The 18,705-nt window shown below is 48.9% G+C and overlaps 2 protein-coding genes across 2 annotated transcripts; one reads left to right on the forward strand and one right to left on the reverse strand.

Annotated features, from left to right (window-relative positions):
* Window positions 305-4,513, reverse strand: LOC8069939 (wee1-like protein kinase). Its single transcript, XM_021459259.1, has 10 exons — window positions 3,913-4,513; window positions 3,759-3,819; window positions 3,581-3,647; window positions 3,120-3,386; window positions 2,853-2,917; window positions 2,654-2,763; window positions 2,532-2,572; window positions 2,306-2,451; window positions 1,208-1,561; window positions 305-581 (listed from the first exon to the last, which is right to left on the reverse strand). Exons 1-10 carry the CDS (start codon window positions 4,317-4,319, stop codon window positions 483-485), a joined length of 1,617 nt encoding a protein of 538 aa, XP_021314934.1. The 5' UTR covers window positions 4,320-4,513; the 3' UTR covers window positions 305-482.
* Window positions 12,796-15,197, forward strand: LOC8069940 (protein O-linked-mannose beta-1,4-N-acetylglucosaminyltransferase 2). Its single transcript, XM_002451449.2, has 3 exons — window positions 12,796-13,177; window positions 13,338-13,424; window positions 13,558-15,197. The coding sequence occupies exons 1-3, from the start codon at window positions 13,051-13,053 to the stop codon at window positions 14,841-14,843; spliced, it is 1,500 nt and encodes a 499-aa protein (XP_002451494.1). The 5' UTR covers window positions 12,796-13,050; the 3' UTR covers window positions 14,844-15,197.

The following is an 18,705-nucleotide window of genomic DNA, read 5'->3' on the forward strand; positions in this document are numbered from 1 at the left end:
CGAAGGCAAATCCTATGTTTATAAACTGAATGTTTTGATGGCTATTGACAAGCGAAGTTTAACTAGGGAAAAAAATTCAATTCAACATTCACTGCCCAGAATCCCAGATGCAATTGAGAACACAGTGAAAAATAGGATGAGCTATGCATGCAAGTGCAAGAACCAAAAGCACACGGTTCAGTCCTTCTAAAGTTCCACACAACTACACAAGCACAGCCGTGGCGAAATAGCATCAGGAAACAAAGAGGCAACCTTAACACAACAGCAGCCACGGCCTTTACAGACGCTGCTCGTGCTCAAGTTCTTGGCGTTAAAATCAGATCCGTGCTTCATTTTTTTTAAAAAATCTTTTACAATCAGATCAGGGCACACAGCACACACATATAGATAGATATACAAAATTGGGAGCAGCTGATGGTGAATGTGACAGCTGCGCAATTCCCTTGCCGGCTGCTCTGATCTGATGGCGCAGAGCGGCGTTTCTACTTCTTCGCTGGGGCCTTGTGGAGCTTCTCAAAGGAGGGGTGTCTCAGGATCTCCTTTGCTGAAGGCCGCCTCACGGGATTAGGATCCATCATAGACTGAAAATGGATGGTGACAGAATGTTTTAGGCTATTTTTCACATGCTACATGCTACAAAGAAATGTTTCTGCAAAATGGTATGAATCCAGGATACCAGAGTTTGCTAAGGTCACATGGTAGGAACATACAGAATCCTCCAAAGTTGTAAATAAGCAAGCAACTGAATCAGAGACAATAGCTCCGACTTTAAGAACAAAATAGGTATGTACAAAAGCAAATTTACTATCAACTAGCCCATGGCTCTGCCACTTTAACATAGAACTACTAAAAACTTGCTCAAAAGTGAACCACAAAAACAAGATCCTGCATGTATTCCCCTAGAGTTGAGAGTTGCCAGTGTATGTGTCATATGTTCGATCACAATAGAATTTCAACAAAAGAATCAGAAGTACCACTTCCAACCTCATATTGTGTTTATACACTAATGATCCATGGGATTAGGTTTAGAATTAGAAGATAGGTATGACGTAGGTAATACTTCATTAGCTAGGATAAATTTTTTGTTCCTAGATTTAAAAATTAAGAAAGTTATGCATAAATAGTAGCATTTTATCTTCATCCTGCATATTATGAAATAAAGGCCAAACAAAGTTAGCAGCTGGGTAGAAGAAGCCAGATGTTATACCTTAATTAAACTTTGAAACTGCATTGGGCACCCTGGTAGTAATGCGATCTTACCCTCTCTGATGCTTGTAAAGTGAGGCCCAGACTCAGGAAGCGGGGTGCCTCTTATAAGCTCATAGAGGGCTGCCCCAAGAGAAAAGATATCAACCTTGTCAAGATGCTCATACTTATCATTCAGCATTTCTGGAGGCATATATCGTGAATCTCCATCTTCAATTGCCAAACTTCGGTTAATAAGTGTAGCACAGCCAAAATCCCCGAGCTTGTAAATACCATTTCTGACATATATGTTATCAGGCTTCACATCAAGGTGTGCTATGCCGCGTTCATGCATGAAATCCAAGCCTTTGCAGATCTTCAGATTCACAAAGTTTAATGTTAGTATTGTTCCCGAGATAGGATATACACATGAAAAGTAAGATGAAAATTCTTTCTGGTGAAGTGAACCAGATGTAATTTTTTGTAAGAAAGAACCAGATATAATCGAAAAGGAATGATGCTAAATGAACTTCACAGGGGCTAAAAAAAGAAACATCACTAATGTATGTCCAACAAATAGGATGACATATTTCCTCACTTGATAAAGACAACTTTGAGATGGATTGCTTCAATAGTCCAATTCAAAAGCTTGCACAAGTAGAACATATGGACTTTGTAGATTATATATATTACACACTACAAAAATAGCAGCATATATTTCTTGGCATCTTTTACAGACTGGAGTTTGTATTTGGTCAACAAGCTGGAGTGGTAGATCTAACTATAACATCAAACTACCAAATCTATCAATCAAATATCTCTTTAATTCAACCTAGGGCAAATCGATGTGTTTTTTACTTTTTTCTCCAATTGAAATTTTGCTGCAACAGTTTTGTAACCCGCATGATTAGTTCCCAGAAGATATTCCTTCTGAACCAAATTAGCAGACTAAAATGAGTTATTGAGCATAGGAGCTAAGATGTGAAACATCCTCAATGAGCCATGTTCTAGAAAGTTATTGGGTAAGAAACAAAAGTGGTAAGGCTTAGGCCTCTTATCCTACAAGACCAGGCTCAGTGTGGAAGAAGGGATAAAATTGGTAAACAACAAAACTACAAACCTGGTACAACAGTTCCATGGCTTCCCCATGCTTCACTGGCTGGTTCCGATTCATAGATAGACAGTGATCACAGAGTTCCATCTGAATATAAAGTTGCTCATTCTCAAACCAAGAGGTGAAATATCGAACTATGTTCTCATGAGAACCTGGAAAGACATGATACAGATGTTATAACCGTCCTAGCAAATGCGGCTAAAAATGAAGAACCAAAAGTTTCGTGTGTGACCTAAGGCTGCCATAGCTTGGACTTCTTTCACTGCTTGCCTCCTGCAACGGAAGATACAACATGCAACATCAGTTGATGAACAACCCTGTTTCTGGTAAAACACAATGCTACTATGAGACTACCTTTCCATATCATTATGCAATTGCTTGATACTCCGTTTAACAGCATACAAGCACCCATCTATCCTGTTCAGAACTTTGAACACGACACTGAAGTTGCCATAGCCAATTTTCTGGGAATTGAGCATGCCATTATATCAGTGAATAAAAACATAGATCACTTTGGATTACTGCAACATGGTAATATATATTCAGAGCATACCTCTATTTCATGGAAATCAGTTCGGTAGCGTGAAAGACCATTACCACCAATTGAAGGAGAAAAACCTTTTTACATTACAGAAGAAACTAATTAGCTCTGTCTGAGCATTCATTACAAAGACACAGATATTGATAATTTTTATTACGCTGAGGCTGAAAAGGCATGTTATAGTCAAATATTATATGTACAAGTGACTCACACAGATGCATAACAGGGAAATGTACATACTTTTTGAATTACTGATAGCACAAAATGCAATAACGATACCTGCTGAGTTGCATTGCCTCCCACCGTAAACTGCATCATCTATGCATGGATCAGTATTGAGGTATGGATTCTTGACGCATGGTGGAGGCATCACCCGGCAGCGCAGAGCCACTGCTGACTGGGAGACATAACCACCCCTCTTTTCCAGCGCAGGCTGCATCGGCTGCTCTTCTTCCGAATCATCTCGAGTGAGACTGTCAAACGGAACCGGAGTAATCTGATGGTCGAAAGAAAAGTCCGTGGATTCCAGACCTTTAGGGGAACAATCTGCAAATATTAGCAGCATTCAACCACTCACCCACTTAAAAGGGAGCAAGGAAACGGAGAAACACAGTAGATCACTCAGTAGATTGAGTTTACAGCAGTCACGGATTACAGTTGGATCATTGGATATTGTGGCAGAAATGATTTCACATTCCAATCAATCGGTAATTAGTTTGGGGGGTGGAACTCTCACTCACCGGTTCTGTACCGCTTGCTCCGAGGGTTGGCTGACTTCTCCGGAGATTTGGGGCAAGGGATGTTCTCCTGCACAAAACCAGACAAACGGTTAGGGGAACAGGAGCTGCTCAACACAGCACACTATGACTGCAACGGCATGCCCACACTCAAACTAGAGAAAAATCTCATCTTCCCCACCTTGTCATCGTCGAACTCGTTAGCCACCTGCGGCATCTCCGGCGTGATGTAGTCTGGGGTGCTGCAAACAGAGGGAAGAGGAACAGGGTTAATCTGAGACCACACACACAGTGTCACTCGGCAAACCAACACAGAGCCTCAGTCCAGAACGTACCAGAAAAAATCCTGACTGAGGATGCAGCAATCCTTCTCCTCCATGGTCTCGTCCGCGTCCATCGGCGATGCCTGCGGGACCTGTGCCGCCGTCGGCGGTGGCGGCGGGGGCATAGACTGCGGCTGGGGAAGCGGCGGCGCCGGGGTTAGATCGGCGCGGTAGCAACCCAGCCCCTCTCCATCCCCATCCTCCTCCTCTAGGAGCGCCTCGAAGGGCGTGAGGCCAGCGGCGGAGGCGGCGGGGCGGCGGTCGGAGAGGAAGGAGATGAGGGAGACGTGCTCCAGCTGCAGCGAGAGCTCCCCGGACGGCGACCTCCCTTCGGCCTTGGCGGGCTTGACCGCCGAGGCGCCCCCGGGTGCGCGTCGCGCCTTGCCGCCGCGCGACCGCGGGGTCTTGGTCCTCAGCATCGCCGGGAGCAGAGCGAGTGAGTGCGGAGGGAGAAAGTAAGAGAGAGATCTCTCTCGCCGCGCCCCCTTGTTGCCCCGCGGTCGATTCGGATCCCTTGCGGCCGCCGCGCGCGGGGCGGGGGATTCGTGGGGGAGGCGAGAAGGGGGGGTGCGGCGGGGCCGGAGATGGGTTTCCACTGACAGGGCGGCACGCGAGAGAGAGAAGCGCGGACGGGGAGGGATAAAATAATTGGGAATTTGAAATGAGTGGGTGCGCAGCTGCGCTGGTGGAATTGGCGGGAGGAGCCATGACGGCGTTTCGCCGCCTCGGTCGCGTCTCCCCCGGTCGGAATGCGTGCTGTCGGGCCTGGGTGGAGGCGTTTCTTTCTTGATTCGGGTGTTGGGCCCGAATTTGGGCCGGCCCAGCAATTGGTGACTCTTTCCTTTACTTGGTAAAAATGAAATATTTGATTCTAAAAAAAACTAAATGAAATATTTCCATTTTTGGGCCTCATTTTATGACGCGGAATCCGCGTGGATGCTCATAGCTGTACCAGTACCACTATTTCCCCTGGAAAAAAAAAAAAACTCGACCTGTAGAAAGATCTCCAGAGAAGATGCGCGAATTTGCATTGTTGTGCACATTCGACAAAAAAAGTTTGCTAGTGAGTGATGCACACAAAGGGGCCCGATCAATGATCCAATTGGATAAATCTGCGCGGTAGGCATTAACATTGTCGAGTAATGACAGCAGGTGATTGAGTTCAGTAGGTTTTTTTTTTGGAAAATATTGAGCTAGAGATATGGTAATATGTAAAGATAAAAATGATTAAATCATATATAGGTCCTGATGCGCACCTTGTTTCAAAGAGAGAAAGACATATTATTTGCATCTAATTTGATGGTTATTAAGACTGCCATGTAAAAATGGAGATGTCTGCTATATAGAGACGTTAATATTCATGAATTTCTCTACTAAGGGATGGGGACAAGGTCATATAATCTTTTCATAGAAATCTAAACTAAAGACATGCTCTTCATGTCTTCAGGATGGGGATCCCAACCCTAGAATGAAAATGTAAAGAAAAACTTCCTCACGAGGTTTCACATGAGTGGGAACAAAGAATTTTTCTCGTTGCAAAAACGAGGATGAGGAACCATTCTACAACAAAAATTTCCATGTTGCTATGTTTACTATGTCACCTATAATATGTGAACACGAATAAGGTACTCGTCATTGAAAAATAAGACTCATAAGCTAGGACCCACCATTTGTCTTAGGTGAGCGGCAGGTGGTGATGTAGCCGGCATATGATTGATGACTCTTTATTTTGGGGGTTCTAGGACAAAAGCCTAAAATGTGTCTTTATTTATTGGACCAATGCAGTTTTAGAAACAAAGATAACTAATGTAAAATACATCACAGGAAAGTACGTGACGTGACAAGAATCAACTATAACATGTAATGCTAATATGTCGTATTATCAATTAACATTGTTTTTTTAAAGGATTATCAATTAATACTGTGGGATTCAAAAAAACGTGCTCTCAAATTGTCAAAAGAAAAATCATGCATACATGAAGCCCTCTAGGATTTAGACTCTCAGAATCCTAAAAAAAATGCCACTTAAATTTTCGATACACAGTATTCTATCCATGATTTTTCAGTTGACAAAGGAAGACACACCATCACACTGGTCGCACGCTGGCAGAAGCGGATGGGCACGCACGGGACAGGTAGGTTTTTTTTAGATGAAAGAATAATTAATTTAGATCATAATTGAGTATTTCGTGACCATGACCGGGAGGCTGGCAGGGCGCGACACCGACGTCACACCGGAATTCTCGTTAGCGTGTGTGTTTGTGTGTTTTCCTCTTTTCCTTTCCTGTGTGCAGCGTTGTGCGTGCCAAACGTGGCGGCGTACGTACGTACAATATACATAGTTTCGAACGCGCATACGGACAGACGCATTTGTCTAGCCGGCAACAACCCGGGTATCGAGTACCAGCAGCAGCCAGATGGTAGCAGTACCACCCTTTGGTGGGTAGAAAGGGCAGTAGATATTGCTCGCAAGAAATAAAGAAAGAAAGAAAAAAAAAACAAGATGCAGCAACATGGCTTCAAAATAAACGACACGGCTCCGTGTAAACGAGCAAGGGAGTCAGCATGTCGGCCTTCTTACGTAGTCTACACGTAGCTGTCGGTTAGGAACATACGAGTACATGTCAATTCACCAATGTTTGATCGATGCAAGTTTATGGCCTTGTTTAGTTTCAAAACATTTTACAAATTTTTTTAGATTTTTCGTCACATCGCATCTTTAAACGTATATAACAATACATAAAATATTAAATATAGACGAAAATAAAAACTAATTATATAGTTTGGTTGTAATTGACGAGACGAATCTTTTAAGCCTAGTTAGACCTGGACAATATTTATCAAATACAAACGAAATTGGTACTATTCACATTTTGCAAAATATTTTACAAGTAAACAAGATAAATGCATCAATATCGAAAACATACATATAAGGTTTTAGTTCCATTGTTCTTAAAAGATGATATTTAAGATGTGCTTATGTTAACCACTACTATACTACACCATAGAATATGTCTTCGAGGCGTATTTATTTGTTGTCGCGCTGCATCTGCGCGCTAAGATGTTTGGCTATAACTAATTAAGCTTAGACAATGTTAGCGGAGTTAACCTACAACAAAACTAGTCCAACTCACGATTCTGGAAACAAAATGGAGTATCAGAATGTTTGTCCGTAAACTTTGACCCAACGAAACTACAAACAGCTTATATTTTAAAATCCCGATGGCATATAACATATCAAAAGATTGAAATCGTATATTCACGCCAAGATGAATATTTTAAATTTGAATAAGTTCTAGAAAAATATTCATCTCGAATAAGTTGATTGTAAAAAAAAATAATTTACATTGATTTAATAGCACTCATTTCGTATTATAATGCTTACTTTTTAAAAGATGTCATCAGATTTTAAATTGGTTCATATTTTAGAATTGTATTTATTTTTTGTCGTTTTTAGACAGAGTGAGCACAAGCACAATAAGCAACGCCCATACAGTAATAAAATCTATTATATTATATACTAGTAGTAGTATATTCGGCGATCGGCGACCGTGACATGCATGCCATGCTTCCAGCTTGGATCCTTCAGACCCTCACGTCACGTCCGATCCCAACACACACGAGCCGTCACATGTGCCCCGACGGGCAACGTGCGCCGGAGTGCTCGGCACGACGGTGGAGCGCGAGACGGAGAGCAGCGGCAACCGACGACGACGAGGAGCCCGAGCCCGTGCCGTGGACCGCGGCGCGGGGCCAGGCCCATCCGCCGGGGCTCGAGTGAGCCCGAGTGCCTGACTGCCGCTGCTGGGTCGGACGCCGATCGTGGCAGCAAGTGCAGCGCAATCACGTACGGATCAAAGGTCGTTACATTATATACACGTGTACCCGAATGTCGTGCGGTGGTCGGCCATCAGCTGATCGGGGATCCGATGCACTGTGTGTACCGGAGGGATTCATGTTTAGTTTGGGTCTTGTTTACTTCCACCCAAAATCCCAAAAAATTTTAAGATTCTCCGTTACATCAAATTTTTAGGCACATGCATAAAGTATTAAATATAGATGAAAATAAAAACTAATTGCACATTTGGTCAAAATTTACGAGACGAATCTTTTGAGCCTAGTTAGGCTATAATTGGACAAAAATTACCACAAACAAACAAAAGTGCTACAGTGTCGCGAAATCTTTTCGTCCACGAACTAAACACTAAACACGGCCTTGGATTGGAAGCAAAGTTTTTTTTTTTGATGTGTAGTGTAGTACGAGGACAGCTGCAGGTACGGTGCGACCGATCAGCATTGTTGAATTGTTGATGCCGTGGTCTGTAAAGAAGAATAGACACAAGCCACACATGTATTGATTCACTGGTTCAGGTACTTATACATCAGTTGGCGCTCAGCTCTCAGTCTCCCGATCCTACATACAAGGAAGACTCGGCCGTCTGTGCCGTTACATCATGCGCATGCACGTCGTGACCGCGCTCTGCGCCATGACTCCGTCTTGGCCGCGCGCTGCGCCTTCGCTCCGCGAGCGTCGTGGCCGCCCGTTGGGCTGAGGACTCGGTCAGGCACATACTTCCGTTATCACCCCCCCGCAGTGACAGCGTCGGGTGGCCCGACGGTGAGACTGGACCGGAAGGTGTTGAACGTCGTAGTTGGCAGGCCCTTCGTCATTACGTCGGCGAACTGCTGATCGGTTGGAACGTGCACGACGCGGAGATCCCCGAACGCAACGCGTTCCCGCACGAAGTGTATGTCGAGCTCGATGTGCTTGGTTCGCCGATGATGCACCGGATTCTTGCTCATGTAGACGGCGGAGATGTTGTCGCAGTACGCGTTCGCGGCGCTGGGAACGTCGATATGGAGTTCGCCGAGGAGTTGTCGTAGCCAAATACACTCGGCCACCGCGTTCGCGACAGCCCTGTATTCGGCCTCCGCGCTCGAGCGGGACACCGTGGCCTGTCGCTTCGACGACCACGAGATGAGGGCGTTGCCGAGATAGATGCAGTATCCCGACGTGGATCTTCGTGTGTCCGGACAGCCGGCCCAGTCGGCATCCGAGTAGGCGATGATGGTTGGTGTCGACGTCGTTCCACGAAGATGAAGGCCATAGGCCGTGGTTCCCCGAACGTATCGCAGGATCCGCTTGACGATGGCGAGGTGGCTGTCGCGCGGATCATGCATGTGCAGGCACGCTTGTTGAACGACATAGGCGATGTCAGGCCGCGTGATGGTGAGATACTGCAGTGCCCCGGCGATGCTGCGGTACTCACTCGGATCACGAACTGCAGCTCCGGCGGTGGAGGACAGCTTGGCGTTCGTGTCGATCGGAGTTGCCGCTGGCTTGCAGTTCATCATGCCCGCGCGGTCGAGTAGCTCCTCGGCGTACTTGGTCTGCGACAGGAAGAAGTCGGAGCCGCGACGTCGCACATCAACGCCGAGGAAGAAGTGCCGCGGTCCCATGTCCTTGACGGCGAACTCGGCTTGGAGCTGGGCGATGATGTCCTGAAGAAGCGCGTCGGAGGACGCGCTCAACACCATGTCATCGACGTACAGGAGCAGGTACGCTGTCGATGAGCCGCGACGGAGTACGAACAATGAAGAGTCTGATCGAGTTGCGACGAAACCGATGGTGTGCAGGAACCCCGCGATCCTTGTGAACCAGGCTCGCGGCGCCTGCCGCAGGCCATACAGGGACCTGGACAGGAGGCAAACGGCGTCGGGCTGTGTTGGATCAACAAAGCCAATCGGCTGCTAGCAGAGGACCCGTTCGTCGAGATGACCGTGGAGGAAGGCGTTGGAGACATCAAGCTGTCGGACCGGCCACCGGCGACCTGCGATAAGTGTTAGCACGGTTCGGATGGTCGCCGGTTTCACCACTGGAGTGAAGGTTTCGCCGAAATCAATTCCGGCGCGCTGCGTGAAGCCGCACACCACCCATCGTGCCTTGTAGCGGTCAAGGCTGCCGTCAGGGTTGTATTTGTGCTTGAACACCCACTTGCCGGTGACGATGTTTGCACGGTCCGGGCGTGGAACGAGCCGCCAAGTGTGATTGGCCTGCAAAGCGTCGAATTCTTGCTGCATGGCCGCCTTCCAGTTTGGATCGCGTAGAGCAGCCCGCGCCGACGTGGGGATCGGCGAGACTGTTGGTGCAGCTGCCGTCATGGCGTACCGTGGGTTCGGCTTGTGGATGCCGTCCCTGGCGCGGGTCACCATCGGGTGTCGTCGTACTGCAGCAACTGGAGGTGGTGTTGACGAAGCAGTGCCGCTCGAGGAGGACGAGGTCGAGGAAGGTGGTGGTGTGGCGTCGAACCGAGGCGCCGATGGTGTGGGTGATGTAGCTGGGGACGGTGCGGTCGACGTTCGCTCCTCCGAGGACGACGGTGTGTCATCAAACCGGGGCACCGTCTGGATCGAGGACGGCGGCGCGGTCGTCGTGTCGGAGCTGTTCGTGCCGTCGGAGATGATGCGCCGCCTGGGTAGGCGTGCGTCGCCAAGACCAGCAGTGGTCTGGGGCGCTACAATCTGGTCGATGTCGCGGATGACCACTGTGGAAGGCTCGCGCGGCTGGCTCGCCTGGCGGAAGGGGAACTGGAGCTCGTCGAAGACGACGTGTCGTGATGTGATCACGCGTCGCGTTGCCACGTCGTAGCACCTGTAGCCTTTATGATCTGCAGGATATCCGAGAAACACACATGGGACTGAGCGCGGACAGAGCTTGTTCGCCGCAGTCGCCGTTTGGTTAGGAAAACACAGGGACCCGAATACACGCAGGTGATCGTAGGTGGGGGGAGTGCCGAATAGAAGCTGATGGGGAGTCATGGTGCCGGTGGCGCGGCGATACTTGTGGTTGAGACCCCGCAGCATGTTCAGCACCTGCGACGCATCGGAGACGGGTTGGCCGAGGTCGCCAAGAGCGTCGGTGAGCTCCTTCAACTTGGCGGTGTAGTCGGTGATGCTGAGCTCGCCTCGGTGCAGACTCCGGTATTCAGCCTCCAGGTACACGGCGCGGTGGAGTTGATGGTCGCGGAACTGCTCCACGACGGCGCTCCAAATGGTGAAGGCCGTGGCGCCGGGAACGCGGACTATGCGCATGACGTCACGCGACATGGTGTTGAAGAGCCAATTGACGAGGCACTGGTCCTTCATCGCCCAGTCCGGATCAGCGCGTTGAGCAGCTGTCGGGGCGCCTTGAATGTGGCCGAGAAGACCGAACTTCCCGATGACGGAGTCGAGGAAGCAGCGCCACTCTTGGTAGTTTGGATTGACAAGGTCAAGTACCACTGGGACGTGGGACTTGATGTTCACCATCATGAGAGCGGACGCGGAGGGAGGCTGATGGGGTGGAGCTGCTGGTGCGGTGAAGGAGGCAGACGAAGCGCTGGAAGCAGAGGAGGGAGAGCCATGGTTAGAGTAGGCAAACGCGAAGAGTGGATTGTCATCATTATCCATGGTGAGCAGCGGTGGAGGAGGAGTGAGCAGCGGAAGAGGAAGAAGATTAGAGGAGGGTGTTCACAGGGGATCAGCCGAGCTAATAGATACCATAAAGAAGAATAGACACAAGCCACACATGTATTGATTCACTGGTTCAGGTACTTATACATCAGGTGGCGCTCAGCTCTCAGTCTCCCGATCCTACATACAAGGAAGACTCGGCCGTCTGTGCCGTTACATCATGCGCATGCACGTCGTGACCGCGCTCTGCGCCATGACTCCGTCTTGGCCGCTTGCTGCGCCTTCGCTCCGCGTGCGTCGTGGCCGCCCGTTGGGCTGAGGACTCGGTCAGGCACATACTTCCGTTATCAGTCTGCTTGTCAGAATTCAAATGATGATATGACAATCTTAATTTCTAGCTGTTCATGTGTCTTAATTTTTAAGAAATTTTAGGCAACAATCTTACACAATTGAAAATGATATAACAATATAACATTTAAATGATAATTCACCCCCTCTCTCTATATATAGCTAAACGATAACAAAATTGTATTAGCTGTTTACGCACTCACAGTCGCAGCAACGTGAACGCATCACGGCGAACCGGCGGCCAGCAGCGGAGCGCTGTCACACCATGAAGGAAGAAGCAGCACAGGATGGAGACACCTCACCCTCTCACCTCAGCACCAGCACCACCAGTCGCCACGGCACCCGTCCGTCCGTGGTCAGAGGATTATAGGGGAGCGTCAGCGTCAGTGGTCGTGGTCAGACACGAGACGCGGTCCGAGGCCGATTGATTTGTGATTAGCACATGGCCAAGCAGATTACGTACTAGTACTACTTTTCCCTCCTAATCGGCCGTCAGTCCCCTGTCCCTACCGTCCAGTGACGAATCAACGGCCCTCCACACTGGGCCCCACCCACTTCTCTCGCCTCCGCTCGATGCTTCCTGCCCCGATCGCCGGCCGCCTCGCTGTCCGCGCGCCCGGTCAACCGCGTCGTGCTCTGCTCCTGCATTGCACTGCAGCCTGCAGCCCCCCACCGACTGCGAACTCGCGATGGCCGCCTGCCTCCTCGCTTACAAGTGCCAGGATTAGATTATTGCACTAGGGCCTCGTTTACTTCCAATTTTTTTTTTGCAAAATATGAATAGTAGCACTTTCGTTTGTATTTGACAAATATTGTCTAATTATAGACTAACTAGGCTCAAAAGATTCGTCTCGGAAATTTCGACCAAACTGTATAATTAGTTTTTATTTTCATCTATATTTAATACTCTATGCATACGTCTAAAGATTCGATGTGACGGGGAATCTGAAAAGTTTTGCAAAATTTTTGGGAACTAAACAAGGCCTAGATAGATGCCCTGAACAGTAACAGTATGGATCAATTTCTCGCCGTAAGCTGATGGCGAACTCTCCTATTACCGCATTGTTTAATGGTCTAATCGCCCCGTAGATCCAGCTCGACACGGCAGCTTAAGACCAGTCTCTTCCTCCCTTTCAGCTTGGCATCTCCTCCCTTCCTTGCTTGGCTAGCGTTCTCACCCCCCTGCCACCTCGCCCGCTCTCCTGTCTCCTCCCCACCCTTCCCCTCCCTCGGGCGGCGTCTCGTCGGGAGTAAAGGGGGCTGCTTTGGGCGCGGCGCGGCGCAGCCCCCCTCAGATCTGGGCCGGCGGCGGTGGCGGCGAGCGGCAGGAGCAGGACGGCGGAGGGCGGGATGAAGTCGTCGCTGAGGACCCGGCAGGAGCCGCGGCGGGTCAGCAACGGCGTCATCATCGGCGCCATGCTGCTGTCCCTCTGCGTCCTCAGCATCGTCAAGGCCAGATACTGCGCCACCCCCTTCGGTGCGTTGCGTGCTGCGTGTGCGGTGTGCGTGCGTGCGTGCGTTCGCTCGTCACCTTCCCCTCTCTCATCTCGTCCCTTTCCTTCGTCTGTCTGGAGATGGTGGTGGGGACTGCGTGGGGAGCTGCCCTTGCTGACGCTGCTGTGGTGTGGTTCGTGCAGGCAAGGCCGAGGACCAGCTCCAGGAGCAGATGAACTCCAGCATCAGGATGGAGCCGGAGGAGTCGTCGCCGGCCAGGACGCCCGGAGGTCTGTCTGCTCTGCTCTGCTCTGCTCTGCTCCCGGAACCAAATCGAGCTCCAGGGTTTCTAATCTCTCGGAAATTCGGCCTCCCCACGGTCTGCGCTGACAAATTTCTTTTCTCTCTCTTGCGGTCTCTCAGAGGAGGAGGACGAGCAGGAAGAGGAAGAAGAAGAAAACGGGGCATCGGCGACCCCCGCCACCACCACGGCGCCTGCGGTGACGAAGACGACGCCGACGGCCGTCCCGGCCACCGCCGGCAACAGGGGCAAGGTGAGCAAGGGCGGCAAGGGCAAGCCGACGTGCTACATGACGAGCAAGCGGTCGGAGCGGTGCGACGCGTCAGGTGACATCCGGGTGGACGGGAACCGCTCCGCCATCTACGTCAGCGGGATAGACAAGGAGTGGAAGACCAAGCCGTACGCGCGCTACCACGACCCCGTGGCCATGGCCCACGTCCGCGAGTACACCCTCAAGCCGCTCCCGGCGGCGGAGGCGCCGGCGTGCACCAGGAACCACTCCGTCCCTGGCTTCCTCTTCTCCAACGGCGGCTTCTCCGGCAACCTGTACCACGACTACACCGACGTGCTGGTGCCGCTGTTCATCAGCACCCACCAGTTCCGTGGCCGCGTGCAGTTCCTGCTCAGCGGGATGAAGCCGTGGTGGGTGGCCAAGTTCACCCCGTTCTTCCGGCAGCTCACCAAGTACGACGTCATCGACGTGGACAACGACCAGGAGGTGCACTGCTTCCCCCGGATCGTGGCCGGCGCCACCTTCCACAAGGACATGGGCGTCGACCCACGCCGGTCGCCGGGCCACGTCTCCGTGGTGGACTTCAAGCGCGCGCTGCGCCGCGCGTTCGGCCTGGAGCGCGAGGCGGCGTCCCGCGGCGGCGCCACGGGCCACGGCAAGCCACGCCTCCTCATCATCTCCCGCCGTGGCTCCCGCCGGTTCCTGAACGAGCGTGAGATGGCGCGGGCCGCCGCCGACGCCGGGTTCGAGGTGCGTGTGGCGGAGCCCGACCAGCACACGGACATGGCCACGTTCGCGGCGCTGGTGAACTCGGCGGACGTGATGGTGGGCGTGCACGGCGCCGGGCTCACCAACATGGTGTTCCTGCCCCGCGGCGCCGTGCTCATCCAGGTGGTGCCGTTCGGCGGGCTGGAGTGGCTCACCAGCGTCACCTTCAAGGACCCCGCCGCGGACATGGAGGTGAACTACATGGACTACAACGTGAAGCTGGAGGAGAGCTCGCTGCTGGACCAGTACCCGAGGAACCACCAGGTGCTCACCGACCCCTACGCCGTGCACAAGCAGGGCTGGGACGCGCTCAAGACGGCGTACCTGGACAAGCAGAACATCCGGATGGATCTTGACAGGTTCAGAGCCACGCTGCGGGAGGCAATGAGCCGGTTGCCGTCTCCGTGACCGGAGCTCCAACTGCCCGGTCCGGAGGTGGGAGGAGGTAGATAGGTTGGTGTATCCATCGTCCCCGGCTCCCCGCTGTATGCTCTCAAGTTGACTTAATCTTCTTCTTCGTCTTTCTCCCCTTTTTGCTTCCTTTTTACTAGCAAGATTCATTTGATCCATTGTTTTGTTGTGTTATTATTACTACTACATATAAGGAATCTCATGGGAAAATGATGAGCAACCAAAGCAAGACCAAGTTGTTGTTATAAATTTATGTATACAGTGAGAGAGGCCAGCTGAATCCAGCAGAGATGTTGATTTGTTAATTTTATACTAGTATATAGTAATAGGAAGTAAACCCTTTTGTGATTATTGGTTACTCATACTCATGTGCATGGATGCCATTATGCCAATATTTAAATTACTCCAGCAAGGATCATGAAACTTCCCCCATTTTCTGAATTTCTCTTCAGGATTTTTGTCAGCTCAGCCCATTGTCGTGTAGTAGGAGTATGCAAGTTCCCTATCGCGGTGGCTGGGATCGTATTTCTGATTTCTGTGCCTGCCTCCAAATGGAATCGGGTCGGTTGATGAATGGGTAGTGGTAGCAGCAGAAGTGACTGGGCAAAGCCTGGTTTGGCCACTGGCCAGCCAATGGAAGCGTCCACGGCAGCGGAAGCGCACCCACACCCACCGCGACGGCGACGTCCGCGGACAGCGGCCGGAGGCGCGCGGATGGATGAGGCGGTAGTGGAGCGAAGCCGATGAAAAGGTCGGCGACTTTGCCGTGCAGGCCCGGCTTGCTCTCCCCGGCTTGTCGCGGCGCGGTTCGGCAGGACGGGTCGACGGCGGAGGATGCCGCGGCGGCGGCGGAGGATGGGCCGTCTCGTGACGAGCGGGACGGGATCGCGGGCGTGATTGCCGGTCGGACGGCCTCGTTGGGTCCTTCTCCGCCCGCCATGGCTCGTCGTCAACGCTCGCACGCACGCACGCGTCCCTTTCGCGGAAGTGCGACGCCGGCTGGCAAACGGCCAACTGCCCCACCGTGTTGTCACCTTGGACGGGGACGAGAGAAGGAAGCGAGCGGAGACGAGAGAAGTGGGAACCAGAAGCTTCCATCCGAGCTTTTCCCGTGTAGCCCGCCCCGCGTGTCGTAGACCGTGTAGCCCATGGGAAAAAGCCAGTCCGCCCTCGGGTACAGGGCGTGGATATCCAACGTCCGATCTTTTGTGGCACCATAGGCCTTGTTTAGTTACCACCAAAAATTTAAAACTTTTTTAAGATTTCTCGTCATATTGAATCTTCGTTTTTTTTTATTTTGATACTGTACCGATTTCGTTTTTATTTAACAAACATTATCCAATCATGAAATAATTAGACTTAAAAGATTCATCTCGCGATTTAAGCCCTGTTAAGATTTGAAATTTTTTGGCTAAAGTGATAAAAAATTTTGTGGTCAAAACACGCGAAAAATTTTAGGTGTTTAGTTTGACAAATTTTTTTCTGACACAACTTGGGCCGCATTGCAGTTGTCATTCGTGGGCTTTTATGGGAGTGCGTGCACAGTTGCAGCCCAAAATTTTTACCCCAAATTTTTTGGCCCCGTTTAGTTCTCAGACCCTAATTCCATAAAATTTTTTCTCTTCGGCCCAAAAAAATTCAAATCTAAACAGGGTCTTAGAGGCAAATTGTGCAATTAGTTTTTGTTTTTATCTATATTTAATACTTCATGCATGTGTCGCAGGATTCAATGTGACGGACAATGTTGAAAAGTTTTTGATTTTTTGGGTGAACTAAACAAGACCTTACACATTTAGGCCTTATTTGGGCCTTGTTTAGTTCACCCTGAAAACCAAAAACTTTTTAAGATTTCCCGTCACATCAAATCTTGAAGCACATGCATGAAGCATTAGATATAGACGAAAATAAAAACTAATTACACAGTTTACCTGTAAATCACGAGATGAATCTTTTGAGTCTAGTTAGTCCATGATTGAATAATATTTTTCAAATAAAAACAAAAATGTTATAGTGCCGAAATCTGAATTTTTTCGGAACTAAACAAGGCCTTGGTTTCCAAAATTTTTTAGTTTGGAGTACTGTAGCATTTTGTTTTTAGGCCTTGTTTACTTTCAAAAAATTTTACAAAATAGGAATAGTAGCACTTTCGTTTGTATTTGACAAATATTGTCTAATTATGGACTAACTAGGCTCAAAAGATTCGTTTCGTCAATTCCGACCAAACTGTGCAATTAGTTTTAATTTTCATCTATATTTAATACTCCATGCATACGTCTAAAGATTCGATGTGATGGAGAATCTGAAAAATTTTGCAAACTTTTTCAGGAACTAGACAAGGCCTTATTTTACAATTAGGCCTTGTTTACTTCCACCCCAAAACCTAAATTTTTTCAAGATTCCCCGTCACATCGAATCTTTAGACACATGTATGGAATATTAAATATAGATGAAAATAAAAACTAATTGCACAGTTGGTCGAAATTTACGAGACGGATCTTTTGAGCCTAGTTAGTCTATGGTTGGACAATAGTTATCACAAACAAACGAAAAGTGCTACAATGTTGCGAAATTTTTTCCATCAGGAACTAAACACGGCCTTATTGTCCAATTAGGACTAACTAGGCTCAAAAGATTTATCTCGGGATTTACATGCAAAATGTGCAATTTGTTTTTGTTTTTGTCTATATTTAATACTCCATACATATGCCGCAATATTCGATGTGACGGAAAATCTTGAAAAGTTTTTTGTTTTTGGGTGACCTAAACAAGGCCTTAAGGACTTATGCCTTGTTTAGTTCCTTAACGCCTTGTTTGTTTGGCTGGTAAATCATGGTAGAAAATACTGTTGGCTGATTTGTTGTGAGATAAAAATACTGTTGAATGACTGATAGATTCGCCTAATAAGCACAAGCGAATAAGCCGAGGAACTGTAGCACTTTTGTTTGTATATGATAATTATTATCTAATTATAGACTAACTACGCTCAAAGGATTCATCTTAAAAATTACAGACATAATTAGTTATTATTTTTATCTGTATTTAATGTTTCATGCATGTGTCGCAAAATTTGATGTGACGGAAAGTCTTAAAAAGTTTTTTAAATTTTGGGGTAAAGTAAACAAGGCCTTAGAAATACATTTTCAAAGTCTATAGATTTGTGTGGCACACACTACTGTGTGTAGTGTAAAGATTTTGTTCGATAGTTTAACCTTTAGACAACACTTTACATCTATTGTTTTGAGCCTCTAAAGTGGTCTAAAGTTTAGTGGTGAAATTTTAGATCATGAGATCAAAAAAGAGTCTTATAATTTGGAATGGAGGAAGTACTCGTTATCATATTTACTCAGCTCAATGTCTCCTACTATTTTCATTCCAAATTATAGACGTGACGTTTTTAGATACATATATTATGCTATGGATTACATATACATTGCGTCTAGATACAATATCAAAAAATATACTTAGAAAAAACAAAAATATCTTATAATTTTGAAATGGGTTCGAGAACGAACGAACGAACGGGAGGGGCTGGTGAGATGACTTTTGATCTCTTGTAATCTCTGCCCTGTCGTCGTGTAAACACAGACACAGGACAGTGATAGGACTGTACCTGCAGGACTGATGCTGATCAAGTTACGGGGTGGACAAACAAACGGACAAACGGACGAATGGAGGCGGTTGGCATCTCGGACAAGAGCGTGGTCTGACGTGGACGCCGCAACCGGAGCGCGCGCGCGCGCACACACTGACGACGCAGCTAGCTGTGTAGTACTTGCATTGTGCGTGCCATCGCGTCCGACCGATCGACCCGTTGTTCGCCTAGCTCCTAGACTCGACACATCCACGAATCACCCGGACC

Source organism: Sorghum bicolor, chromosome 4, assembly GCF_000003195.3.
Source record: "Sorghum bicolor cultivar BTx623 chromosome 4, Sorghum_bicolor_NCBIv3, whole genome shotgun sequence".
NCBI lineage: Eukaryota > Viridiplantae > Streptophyta > Magnoliopsida > Poales > Poaceae > Sorghum > Sorghum bicolor.

Bases quoted from the DNA above. Each gene is read 5' to 3' on its own strand.
- LOC8069939 (XM_021459259.1), bottom strand. From the start codon at position 4,319: ATGCTGAGGACCAAGACCCCGCGGTCGCGCGGCGGCAAGGCGCGACGC. The intron at 2,764-2,852 runs GTATGCTCTGAA...CTCAATTCCCAG, and splicing joins CTGATTTCCATGAAATAGAG to AAAATTGGCTATGGCAACTT. The intron at 582-1,207 runs GTATAACATCTG...ATCCATTTTCAG, and splicing joins AGTTTCAAAGTTTAATTAAG to TCTATGATGGATCCTAATCC.
- LOC8069940 (XM_002451449.2), top strand. From the start codon at position 13,051: ATGAAGTCGTCGCTGAGGACCCGGCAGGAGCCGCGGCGGGTCAGCAAC. The intron at 13,178-13,337 runs GTGCGTTGCGTG...TGGTTCGTGCAG, and splicing joins ATACTGCGCCACCCCCTTCG to GCAAGGCCGAGGACCAGCTC. The intron at 13,425-13,557 runs GTCTGTCTGCTC...GCGGTCTCTCAG, and splicing joins GCCGGCCAGGACGCCCGGAG to AGGAGGAGGACGAGCAGGAA.